This window comes from Mesocricetus auratus, unplaced genomic scaffold, assembly GCF_017639785.1.
Source record: "Mesocricetus auratus isolate SY011 unplaced genomic scaffold, BCM_Maur_2.0 contig_6311_pilon_obj, whole genome shotgun sequence".
NCBI lineage: Eukaryota > Metazoa > Chordata > Mammalia > Rodentia > Cricetidae > Mesocricetus > Mesocricetus auratus.
This window is the reverse complement of record NW_024434888.1, coordinates 1-13298: the sequence shown is the minus strand read 5'-3', so window position 1 is coordinate 13298 and position 13298 is coordinate 1. Positions and strand designations below refer to the sequence as shown.

Below are 13298 nucleotides of genomic sequence, written 5' to 3'. Positions count from 1 at the left end.
AACTAATGTATAGAAAATACAAGGGACAAAGCAGGCATAGTGGTGTATACTTGTGACTCCAGCCCTCAGGAGGTTGAGGCAGGAGGGCTGCTTCAAGCATGAGGATAGCCTGGGCTACAGACTGAGGGGAAGGCCAGTGCATATCTCAAAACCCAAATGAGGCAGAAAAACAAAACAAAAACAAACAGAAAGCTAAAAACTAAACCAGATGTGGCGGGGCAGGACACCTTACCCCAGAACCTGAGACAGAGGCAGTTCTATGTAGCCAGTTCCAGGTCAATCGGGGTACATAGTAGGACCCCATCTCACAAGAAGCACTTGTCATGCAGATCTGATGACTTGAGTTTGATCCTAGGGTCCCATAGTGGAAGACAACCCACTTTCCCACTTTCAAAAATTGTTCTCTGACCTCCACACTCATACCCTGGTGGGTACACACACACACACACACACACACACACAGACACAGACACACACACACAGACACAGACACACACAGACACACACACAGACACAGACACACACAGACACAGACACACACACACAGACACAGACACACACACACAGACACACACACACAGACACACACACACACAGACACAGGTGGGGGTGATGCAGACAAAAACAAAAACACAAAACCCCACTCAAACCAAATGCAAGGGACCAACAATAACACTGTTGCAGGAAACTACAGAAATGCAGTGAGCACATTCGCTACTGGAACTGCCTGTGCAAACAATAAACCCAATTCCGTCAACATAAAACAGCTAGGGCAAAGGTGGAAAAGGACTGGGCGGAACCTCAGCACGGTGGCCCTCAGACCACCATCCTTAGAAAGGCTCACTTGCAAGGCTGGCTCCTGGGAACTTGGCTCTCAGAACACCCTGGTCAGCACTTAACTGAGACAAGGCAGCTCACTCACACACGGTGGGTGTGTCCAACCTTTTGACATGTGACAACACTGTCATCTATGAAGTTTACACTTAAAAAGGGTGCGATGGAGTTACAACAACAAACGACGACCATCACCGCCCCCACCCAGCGCCCCAAACATGGATGTGGGCATGTTTTACAGTTTTCTGCTGGGCCTCATTCATAGCTATCCTCGGCTGCATGTAGCCACTGACTGCAGGTTGGACACACCTGGCAGACTGCTGAAATAATCTGGCTTCCACTTCCCTTTACGAGTCTGGGATTTTGATTTGTGTTAGGAAGTACCCAGAAGGCCAATATTAATAAAAGCTGTGGGAGCTGAGTGTGATGGGTCTCCCTGTTGGAGGCATCATATACGCTGCCAAAGTGTTACAAAAATGGAAGAAAGGACTCCCCTTTTGGCAGGGAGAGCACAAGAAGGCTGCATGTGGATTCCTCTGGATTCTGCAGCATCTTTCTCTTGTGATCTAACTGTATCCTCAGCTTCTATCTGTAACAAATACTAGCCATGTGCACACAGAGTACATGGGTCAGGTTCCATGAGTCCTAATAAATTTGCGACTGTAAGGGTAGCCATTAGGACACAGGCTATAAAATCAGTGGTTCTCAAACATTAGGGCATATTAGAACCCCCAACTCCAGACCATGTGGTTCAGTAGGCTCCAATGGTTTCTGAGAGTTTGCATTTCCATAGGTTTCCAGGTAACTGCTGGTGCATTGGAAATTGGGTGGATACAGTTTTTTTTTTAAATTCATTTTATGTGTATGGTTGTTTTGCCTGCCAGAGAGGGAGTCAGATCCCCTGGGACTGGAGTAACAGATGGTTGTGAATTGCTTTGTGGGTACTGGGAATTGAACCTTCATCCTGTTAGAGCAGACCGTGCTCTTGGCCACTGAACTGCCTCTCTGGGTCCAGATAGTACCCACTTTAAGAGCCACTGCTGTGGATTCAGAGCCTCCACGGATGCCTCAGACAGCCATGATGTGCGGATCCTGTTTGGATTCTGGCTTCAACAGATAAGCCATAAAACCATTTATGAGTCAGTGAGGGAGTTTTAAACACTGACTAGAATTTGGGAATAGGAAGGAACTTCAGGTTTTAAAAGTGAGAAATTCTATTATAATTATTTATGTCTATTTTATTGATATGTATTGTTTAGATATATATTCAAAATTTGATGAATATAAATGATAAAATGTCTTAGACTGACTATAAAATAATTTGGCTGGATAGAGGAAGATGTAGATGGCTTATGAAGCAAGATGGGCCAGGCTGATAATTATTGAAGTAGAGTGACAGGCCTATGGGGATCCATTATATGATGCTAACTTCCTAGGCATGCTTTTAAAGCTTCTTAGAATTAAAACTTTTTTTTAGAGCCCCCTAGGGACTAGAGAAATGGCTCGGTGGTTAAAAGCACACACTGCCCTTCGAGAGGACTAGAGTTTGAGTTCCAGCACCCATGTTGGGTGGCTCACAACTGTCTCTGGCCTTCATGGGCATCAACATACTTGCGCATATGCTCACACACAGACACACACACACATGCACGAAATTACAAAAAAGGAGCTCCACAAAGATAGGCTGCTATTTTCTTTCTTTTTGGGACAGAGCCTTACTATGTATACAAGCTGGTCTGGAACTGCCTATATAGACCAGACTGGTCTTGAGCCTGAGGTCAATGCCCCAAATGTTGAGATTATAGGTGTGCATCTCCAAATCTGGCTAATATGACACACACACACACGCACACACACACACCACACATCTTCCTGTCTAGATCCCTAATAAATGAGAACTCCCAATCCCTCTGCAGTGTCTTATTGGGCAAGAAACAAAACTAATAAATGAGGACTCCCAATCTCTCTGCAGTGTCTTATTGGGCAAGAAACCAAGAAAGCAATACAAGACACCTGGGGTTGGCTACATTGAAAGGACCCAAAGACACTGAAGAGACTTCTCCAGGCTAATGATGAATTCATCTGAGCTTCAAGACAAAAGCAAGAGCAATGCATGGAAACACATCGTTCATTCGTATGTATGTATGTATGTATGTATGTATGTATGTATGCATGCATGCATGTATGTGTATCAAATTCCCTTGTTTGGGCTGAGGTGTACCTCAGTGGTAGAGCATTTGTCTGATATGCTTGAGGCCATAGGTTTAATCCCAGGATGGGGGAGGGAGGAAAATCATGTGTTTGTAACACTACTTAAAAAAAAATAAAACAAGTCACTGGGCAGGAAAGAAAAACACTCAAGCATTTAATCTGCTTTTCATGTGGGGACTGCGTCACTGAGTATAAACAGAGGTGAGGGTAAATCTCCTTTTGTGTAACAATCCAAGTTAGTAATAAAAAATCAGCATACTGTCATTTCACAATCCCCAAGGAGACATAGGACCTGGTTGCTTCTAGAACTAATGTACAGAAAATACAAGGGACAAAGCAGGCATAGTGGTATATACTTGTAACTCCAACCCTCAGGAGGCTGAGGCAGGAGGGCTGCTTTAAACATGAGGATAGCCTGGGCTACAGACTGAGGGGAAGGCCAGGGCATATCTCAAAACCCAAATGAGGCAGAAAAACAAACAGAAAGCCAAACACTAAACCAGATGTGGTGGGGCAGGACACCTTACACCAGAACTGAGACAGAGGCAGTTCTGTGTAGCCAGTACCAGGTCAATCAGGGTACATAGTAGGACCCCATGTCACAAGAAGCACTTGTCATGCATGCAGATCTGATGACTTGAGTTTGATCCTAGGATCCCTAGGATCCCATAGTGGAAAAAAAACACTTTCAAAAATTGTTCTCTGACCTTCACCACACTCATACCTTACACACACACACACACACACACACACACACACACACACACACACGCACGCACACACACGCACGCACACGCACACACGTGCATCTTCCTGTTTGGATGGGGATCTGAGAGCAATAAACTCCCTTGATGTGAGGATACACTTGGTACTCTGGGGACTTCCAAGCCTCCCTGCACATCTGAATTAACAGCTGTGCTTGCGGCGACCATCAAAACTCCATCACCACCACCAAAACCTCTAACCAAACCCAACCCCCACACACCTGAGCACCCACCCAACCTTACTGAAGCAAGATGCCCTTCTGGGATGTGTGACTTGTCAAGGAACTTGCCACAGGTTCTGATACTCATGGCCTCACATGTAAGAGCATGGTAACGGCCACGCCCTATGTGGAAGCCGAGTTTCCTGTGATTCACACAGGCAAACAGCATGACCACAGCTCTTGTTTTCCTGGACGAGGTGCTTTGTGATTTCCCCGACAGACACCACTGTTTTCACACACAGTAATGACCAGGCTGGTGGGATGAGAAGGCACAGGGACAGAAGCCTGTGCTGGCCCCTGACAGACAAGGTGACCCACGGGGAGACCCTGGGGAGCTTACCATGGCAAAACCAACATCTGCTTTCTTTAGAGCAGGTCCATCATTTGTCCCATCGCCGGTGACAGCCACCACCTGCCGCTGTTCCCCAACAGTGCTGTCAATGATACCTGGGGAAAAGACACACAACAGTGAACTCACAGGCGCCATCTGAGGATGTGGTGGTTTAAAGAAAATGGCCCCAAAGGTAGAGGCACCATGAGGAGGTGTGGCCTTGTTGGAGGAAGTGTGTCATTGTGGGGGAGGGCTTTGAGGTCTCCTGTGCTCAAGCTGCCCCCAGCATCAGAGACCACTTCCAGTTCCCTGCAAGATGTAGGACTCTCAGCTGCCTCTCCAGCACCACTCTGCCTGCCTGCCACCATGTCCCACTATAGAGATAATGGACTGAACCTCTGAACTGTAAGCCACCATAATTAAATGTTTTCCTTTGTAAGAGTTGACGTGGTCACGGTGTCTCTTCACAGCACTAAAAACCCTAAGACAGAGATCATGTGGCAAGTACCGTTTCCTATGAAAGGGACACTTTAGTCTCCCCCATCTCCTCCATTCTGTCTCTGTTCGTTCTCCTTCCTTTGTCCTCTCTACTGTGGGATCTACAGCAACCACCCAAGGGCAATGATTCACCAAGGTCACTCTGGCCTTACACAGCCGCTAGGTAGCTGGGAAAGCATGCAGTGGCTTTGAAGGCAGACATCTGGGTTCAAGTGTACCACTGCAGCCTAGCTAGGGACTAACACCCCCACCCCAGCTCTAGACAGCTGTGATAGCCTACCCCTTAACCCCGGTACTTGGTAAGCAAAGGCAGGAGGATTAGGAGTTCAGGGTCATCTTCAGCTATAGAGGGAATTTGAGGCCAATCTGGGTTACATGAAAACCTGTTTCAACAACTACCCCCACCCCTCCCCAAATGGTGGCTGTTGGGGAAATCACAAAGTACCTCACCCAGAGAAGAAAAGAGCTCTGTGGTCATGTTGTTTGCCTGTGTGAATCACAGGAAACAGAGTGTGCTCAGTGCTCTGCTCTTCACATGTGAGGCCATGAGTATCAGAACCTCTTGGCAAGTTCCTTTAAAAGTCACATATTCAAAAAAAAAAAGTCAACTATTCTAAAGCCAGTCATGGTGACACATGCCTTTAGTCCCAGCACTTGGGAGGTAGAGGCAGGTGGATCTCTGAATTTGAGGCCAGCCTGGTCTACGAAGTGAGTTCCAGTGGCTACGCAGAGAAACTGTCTCTAAAAAAACAAACAAAAATAACAAATAAATGGGGCATTTTGGTTCAGACAACAACAAAGAATCCCCCCAAACTCTACTAAAACTCCAAACCAAAAATCTCAACTCTATTATATCACACACTTGCCAGGGGTCAGATGTTTGCTAAATTCAGTGTCTTCCCCATTAGCCTGGGACCTCTCCGAGGACTTCCTTGCTGGGGACAGGAGAGTAGTTTGGCTAATGTCTCTTTTTGTTTGAGACAAGGTCCTACACAGCTCAGGCTGACTTCAAACTCACTATGCAGCCAAAAATGACCTTGAACTTTGGATCCTCCTGTCTTTACCTCCTAAATTCTAGGATTACAAGTGTATATCTCCAGGCCTAACTTTGCAATGGGTATACCTTTTCTGTTCTTTTGTTAGGGGGATAGGAGCAGTGTTGGGAATTGAACTCAGGGCCTTGTTCACACTAAGCAAGCTTTCTGCTACTGGCCATATACTCAGCATGGCCAAGGATGCCTCCTTATCTGTCTTTACCCTAGCCTGCCCTCATCCATGGCAGGTGCATACTCACAGGCTGGCCTCACCTTTCACCAGTGTGTGCTTGTCCGTGGGAGAAGATCGTGCCAGCACCCGAAGCTTGGGCCAGACCTTGTCCAGCTTTTCTTGTTCAACCTGCCAATACCAGAGGCACCCAAATCAGTCAAACTCAGGGCCACTGTTCGGTGAAATCTTACTCGTTTCCAAGAGTGCTAGAACTTCACAGCCCCAGAGGAACCCTTAGCCCCCGGCCTCTGGGGAGATGGAATAGACAATATGGCTTCACTGATGGTGACCATGCAGACCCTTTTTTCTTTTCCATCACAACTTCCTATCTGGGAGCCAGTCCTTATTTCTTAACCCAAAATAGGAGGAGGTCAGGGTTAACAGCTGGCTCAGGGGCTTCCAAGGAGCTTCTGGGGTCTTAGGTCTGATTTCCACGTAGACTTGGAAGCTTTAGTCCATCCCATATCATACTGCGACCAGCCTGTGACACCCACAGCCACAGGGCAGTGATTGTGGAAGGGTGGGATGGGGGAGGGGAGCAGCACAAAAACCATTGCATGCGTTTAAAAGCACAAGGACAGTGAAGTTAGTGACTCTGAACCCACAGGCAGCTGAATGAAGATGAGACAGGTCCTCATTCACCACGAGAGCAGCTGTGGTGGGAAGCGCTGTCTCACCGCGAACAGACTCCAGTTTAGAAGCCCCCCACTCGCTCCCACGAGCCCTACTACTGCACATGAGAACCAGCCGTTCCCTGTTAAGTGGTCCCCTGGCTGCTTCCTCTGTGGACATACCGCGCCCTTCTCATTGCGGATAAGCCTGTTGAATTCTTTTCCTTCTAAGCACAATAAGTTATCTCCAGGGGTCAGAATGCCACATTTGGTGGCAATGGCCCGTGCTGTGTTGACATTATCACCTGTCACCATTCTGACAGTAATGCCAGCCCGTTTGCATTTCCTAATTGCATCGGGTACCTGAGTAGAGTGAAGGAAGAAGACAAGTAGTCATGAGATTGATGATACACAGCAGACTGCCCTGCTGCAGCTCCCTCACTTAAAAATAGGACTGACGCGATGTCTGGTCATGTTTATACAGCACCCAGTGCCCTCTTGCTTCTGTCTAACCCACGATGGGGATGAAACTTCACTCATGATCTCACAGGCTGAAGGAGAATTTGCTTGGGGAGCCAGATGTGAATGCTTGTGTCTCCCTTTCCTTCAGGTTCCCTGCGGAAGCTGAGGCTGCATCCGGTGATGTGGCCACCCGGTCCAGGGTCCAACCCACGAGCTCGCTGTGTGGCGGGATACTCTCCCCATCTTGGCCTTGACAAGCACTGGTCTGTGTATCTGAGTCTTTCCGTTTTTTGAATCTCCTCGTGCCTCGAACAGCGTTCGGCACACTGAGATTGCTGAAGAGTACGTCATTGAAAGAAGGTGGCTAAAGAGTTAAGTTGCCTTCTGGTTAATTCTGCTCCCGACCATTCCCAAGCACCAAGTAACAAATCCATGAAATCATCACTGCCTGTCCCTCAGATAGCATGAACCCTAGGGATGCTGCCTTCTCCCTACCTAGCTCTCCACAGCTGAGGTGGGAAGCAGGTTTTGGAGACTCGTTTGTCTTTGTAAGTGACACACAGTTAGGCAACATGTCTAGGGTCACAGCCAGGCCAGAAACTTGCACTGGCTCTCTGTGACTCCCAGGTGGCTCCGTAGGTTACACTGGATATGTACCCTACCCAGTGGCCAATGGGAGACCAGTGCCCTGCGTCCTTGCCCCTTCTCTTCAGTTTCGAAGCTGACAAGCCTCACCTCTGGGCGCACAGGGTCCTCAATGCCCACCACCATAATGCAGGTCAGCTCAGTGAGGATTTCATTCTCATTGTCCCACATGGGCTCTGTGTCATCAAAATCCCGGTAAGCTATGCAGATAGTCCGGAGTCCTTCACTGGCCATGGGCTCAATGACGTTACGCACCATGTCATCTCGGTCCTCACTTTTGAATGGTATGGTTTCTCCCTCCTTGTCCAGGATTCGATTACACCTGGGCAGATGCATAGTCAGAAATCACTGTGCCATCCCACATGACACGTTCCAATAATCACAGGCATTATGGAGATCCTGTATTATTCCTACAGACACTAGTCCATGCTTAATACGTCTTTTATGTGTCACCTAGCTGAGTCTCTCTTTCCCTCTCCCCCACCTTCTACCTCCTACACGAGTAAGAGTCTCATGTAGCTCAGGCTATATGTAGCCTCAAACTTGCTTTATAGGTTGACCTTGAACTTCTGGACAAATCTCTCATCCTGGCTTTACTGGAACTTGCTATGCAGAACAGGCTGGCCTCCTGAGTGTTGGGATTAAAGAAGGTAAAACTATGCCCAGCTTCTTTTGGTTGCTGTTATTGTTTTGTTTTGTTTTGAGACAAAGTACACCAGAATGATCCTGAACTTATAACCCTCCTGTCTTAGCCTCCCAAGTGCCCTGCTGGCAATGTACTTGTTGGGTTGACTGTAACAACCTGTAGGTAGCTTAGCTACTTTTGAAGGTATTGAGAATGAGGAAGAGAGGGATCAGAGGAGCAGCATGGTTAGCTCTTGGTATGTGCAAGGCATCTTATGCTCACCGACTCCCTCTAGCACAGTCAGATGGGGAGCTTTCTGGGAAGTCTGGGCTGCTCCAGACTGAATCCTGGCTGTGGCAGTTAGTTACTGTCTCTATAAGCAAATTACACAAATTCACTGCGCAGATTTTCTCATCTGCAAAATGGGTCAAAAGAGTATCCACCTTGCTGAGTTTCAAGAATTAAATAAAAGGAACCAGCAAGGTTCTTAAAAGCAATGCCTGTCCTTAGTAAAAGCTCAAGCAAGTGTCACTACCTGGCTGGAGGGTCACTCGTCCTTCAGACTGGTTCGGCATGGGCCCTCAGACCTTCCTGAGGGGGACCTCAAAGGGGGAAATGGGAGGAAGGGAGCTCACTTGCGCAGCATTATCTCAGAGGCGCCTTTGCTGAACATGCGGAAGCCCCCTTCCGGCTTCCTGATGACGGTGCTCATGGACTTGCGCACTGAGTTGAAGGTGTACACTTTGAAGAGTGTCTCCTCGGGTATTTCGTTGCGAACTGCTTGGTAATCCTGCTTCAGATCTGTGACAAAGCCCAGCAGGGCACACTCTGTCTTGTTGCCTACCTGCCGGGGTAGGCCTCCCTCTTTTTCTGGAGGCTGAGAGAGAAAAGGAAAACAGAAACAAAAGCAGACATGGAACTAATGAGTGAGATATCTGAACCAGAGAGAGGAGTTGGGCAGGCAAATCTGGAGGCATCTCAATGCCCACGGGGCCACAGCAATGCTTTTGTGACCTTGACTGATGGCCTTATGGGTCTCGGGATCTTACAGTTGATTTATGGTAATGAGTTGTCTCATCCTCTGTGAGTTTTTCTTTTAAAGATTTATTTGTTTGTTTGTTTATTTATTATGAATACCGTGTTCTGCCTGCAGGCCAGAAGGTGCCAGATCTCATTAGGGATAGTTGTGAGCCACCATGTGGTTGCTGGGAACCAAACTCAGGATTTCTGGGAGAGCAGCCAGTGCTCTTAACCACTGAGCCATCTCTCCAGCCCTCCTTCCCCTTTTTGTGCAACAGTTCTGACTGTCCTGGAAGTCACTTTGTAGACCAGGCTGGCCTCAAACTCAGAGATCTGCCTGCCTCTGCCTCCTGAGTGCTAGGATTAAAGATGTGTGCCATCACCACCCAGCCCTCTGGAAGTCTTAATCAAATGCTCTCTGTTTCTGGAAAGTGAGTAATAAATTCTGGATACGTGTAAGTCTGCTGTAGGCATGAGGTTTCTTCTCGGAGTCACTGCCATAGGTTCACCCTGAGCACAGAATGTGGAATGGCAATTTAGATGGGGTGATAATGGAGGATGTGGTGGTTTGAGTGAAATTGGCCCCCAGAAGCTCATAGATTTGGATATTGGGTCCCAGTTGGCAGAACTACTTGGGAAGGATTACGAGGTAAGGCCTTATTGGAGGCGGTGTGTCATTAGGGGGTTTCAAACCCTGATGTCATCCCCAGTGTGCTCCCTGCCTCCTGCTTATGGACGGAGATGTGGGCTCTCAGCTACTGCTCCCACACTATGCCTGCCTGCCTGCCTGCCCCCATGTTCCCTGCCATGACAGTCATGGGCTCTAACCCTTTGAAACTATAAGCCCCAATAAATTCTTCTATAAGTCGCCTTGGTCATGGAGTCTAGCACAGACATAGAAAAGTAACCAGGACAGAGAGTTCTCTCTGGCAAAATGAATATTGCTCCCAGTCACCTATTCCAGGTCCCCAGGCAATGGGAAAGCTTACCAGAATCTTAGAAGTATAAGCACTGTTAATAGAAATGCCATTGACTATGAGGTCCAGAACCTTGGGCGGGAAGACATCAGGGCTTGGGATCTGGCGGTAATGAGTGTTCCCAACATAAGCTTGTACCACTGTCATGCGGTTCATAGTCAGTGTTCCTGTCTTATCAGAGCAAATGGCTGTGGCGTTGCCCATTGTCTCACAAGCATCCAAGTGCCGTACCAAGTTGTTGTCCTTCATCATTTTCTACAAAAGAAAGGAAAGGAGTTGAAAGAGAACCAACAGAACTTCCCAAAACATAGACCAGAGGCTAAGTCCTAGCCAACATTTCTCACTTTGTTTTCTAGTCTGCACAAAAATACAGGGTACTGTTTTTGTGGGCTTTAAGATTCTACTGATCTGTTTAAACAACTAACTGAGTGGTCATTTCCTAGAGCCAGGCACCAGTGCTCTTGGGGGACCACCCTAGGGGTATAAAGGACAGAAGAGCTTGTGGAACCCTCCCTTTGCATCTCTGTCCTTAAGTAACACACAGTATTTTTCCTATCTTACCTTCACAGAGTAGGCCAGTGAGATGGTGACAGCCAGTGGCAGCCCCTCTGGCACAGCCACTACCAATACAGTGATGCCAATGATGAAGAACTTGACAAAATACTGGATGTAGACGGGAGTGCACTCAGGTAGCCATGCTCTGCGCTGTACCACGAAATTGTCAACCACAAAGTAGAGAATCAAGATGACCACTGTGAGGGCAGACATGATCAGACCTGTCCAGGGCAGCAAGGCACATGAGCAGGGGTTAGCTTGCTATTCCCTTTCTGTAGTTTTTTAAACTTTCTTTTTATTTCTGTTTTTATGCCTTTCACATCATGCCTCCTGATCCCACCCATCCCCTACCCCTTCTCCAAATAAAATTTAAGAAAAAAAAAGGGAGAAAGGGGGCCGGGCGTTGGTGGCGCACGCCTTTAATCCCAGCACTCGGGAGGCAGAGGCATGCGGATCTCTGTGAGTTTGAGGCCAGGCTGGACCGACAGCCTCCAAAACAGAGAAACCCTGTCTCGTAAAACCAAAAAAAAAAAAAAAAAAAAAAAAAAAAAAGGGAGAAAGGGAAAAATCTCATCATGGAAGTTGCAGTGCGACATAGCAAGTCACACTGTAAACCCCTTTATCCATATATTTTTATATGTAGGAATTTATTGAAAAGAATCATTGGTCTGATTTGAGGTCCCTGCTACACCATCCACACTGGGCCCTCACTGGGATTCTTCCTGGATGTACTGTTGCTGGCTTGTGTCGTGGAGATCCTGCAGCCCTGGGTCCACAGGACCAACCCCCTCCCTCACCTGTGCTCCGGTAGATCACAGAAGGGATGGATGCTGGGGTGGTCAACACATAACCCGGCTCTGGGCCTGGGTAGTTGCAGGGTTGGTCAGCTGCCAGCTCTCCCTTGTCCTCACCATCAGGGTGAGCCCTCCTGCATTGCTCTGGCTACTTCACCCCTTGCAGCATGAGCAAGGGGCGGGGCCAGTTCTCCCTCTCACACCCTGAGGGTCAGCTCTCCCACACCTACACCTTCGGGCCAGCTGTGCTATGTTGTCTAGGCAGGGTGTAGGGCCACTCTGAGTGCTGCAGCTGGTGCTTTCCGTAGTTTTTAAAACGATAAGCTTTAGAAAGTTATATTAAAACCTTTCCCCCATTCTCTGTTGCTTGTACACACGACAGAGGTTGTGGTTTTTGTAGTTGTGATGGTGTGTGCGTGTATGTGTGTGTTTTAACAAAACAAAGGCTCTAAAAACAGTGGTTCCAAGGCTATAGATGTTGTTCTCAGCATGCTGCCAACCCTCAAACCCTTGGATTAGTTGTTAAGTCTCTATGAGTTGAGTTCCTACTTTAAATACTTCATTCACAAATACGAGGGTTGCTGGGTATGGTGGCACACGCCTTACTTTTAGCACTTGAGAGGTCGGGGTAGGAAGATCATGAGGTCAGGCCAATCTGATCTACAAAAACCAAACCAAACCATAAAGGGAAGTATGTTAGAATACGGGCTTCCTTGAGGCCCTTTCTCCTAATAAACTGCAACTTCTAAGGAGGGTGGGGGTCAGCTCCATGTGTGGACTGCTGCCGCTGTTTTATTAGAACTTCTGTTGTATTAACGAGGCAGTCGTGACTGCATGTCATAGCTTACCTAGTAGCAAGGGCATCTGTCCACTTAGGAGTTTACCAACTTTGACGTTCCCTCCACTGCTCTGTGAATGCCCCACACCCTGGTTACAGGATGTCCCCACAGTGCTGGCATGATTTCTCCTATCCTAGCACATCATGAAGATGACAAGGACAGCAACAACTTACACAGTGCCTGCCATAGGCCAGCCAGGCCTTCATAACCACTTTACAACAGCCCTAGGACACCGATTACTATTATTACTCCTGTTCCAAAGAAGGGAAAGCCAGGGGTCAGCAAACCTTCTGGTACAGGTAGTGTGGCCAGTCTGACTTGCCTGAGATTCAACAATTTCTGGGACTTTCAGAGAGAAAACTGGGAAAGTTTCAACCAATTGGGATAGCTGTTTACTTTACATATGGGGATCGTGGCTATCCTGAGGGTTAAGGATCAATATGTGCTCATTGGTGCATAGCATTTGGGAAACACTCTTGCTGAAGTCACAGTCTGGCCATGATGCTTCAGGGGCCTCGTAGCAAGGCCATGGGGGATGACATCAGTGAAAGCAGATTAGTTTTAGTTTGGCTTTGGTTTGATCAAGGCAAGGACCAGAATAAGGAAGCAAGGTACAAAATTTAGGGATGCTCCTCCTCCCTCCTC

The 13298-nt window shown here is 47.7% G+C and overlaps 1 protein-coding gene across 12 annotated transcripts in view; it reads right to left on the bottom strand.

Moving 5' to 3' along the window:
* The window catches only part of LOC121138665 (plasma membrane calcium-transporting ATPase 4), a 34454-nt gene extending 23190 nt beyond the window's left edge, over window positions 1–11264 (bottom strand). For 11 of the 12 annotated variants that reach the window (XM_040741314.1, XM_040741312.1, XM_040741313.1 and 8 more), the window contains exons 1-7: window positions 11027–11264; window positions 10478–10720; window positions 9104–9345; window positions 7934–8165; window positions 6920–7099; window positions 6167–6254; window positions 4371–4477 (exon numbers count right to left, since the gene is read on the bottom strand). In XM_040741314.1, the coding sequence (XP_040597248.1) occupies window positions 4371–4477; window positions 6167–6254; window positions 6920–7099; window positions 7934–8165; window positions 9104–9345; window positions 10478–10720; window positions 11027–11233 (1299 nt within the window). In that variant the 5' untranslated portion in view covers window positions 11234–11264. The remainder of the gene's footprint in view (window positions 1–4370; window positions 4478–6166; window positions 6255–6919; window positions 7100–7933; window positions 8166–9103; window positions 9346–10477; window positions 10721–11026) is intronic. The other variant, XM_040741318.1, reaches the window with a different exon arrangement.
* Window positions 11265–13298: the final 2034 nt, after the last annotated feature.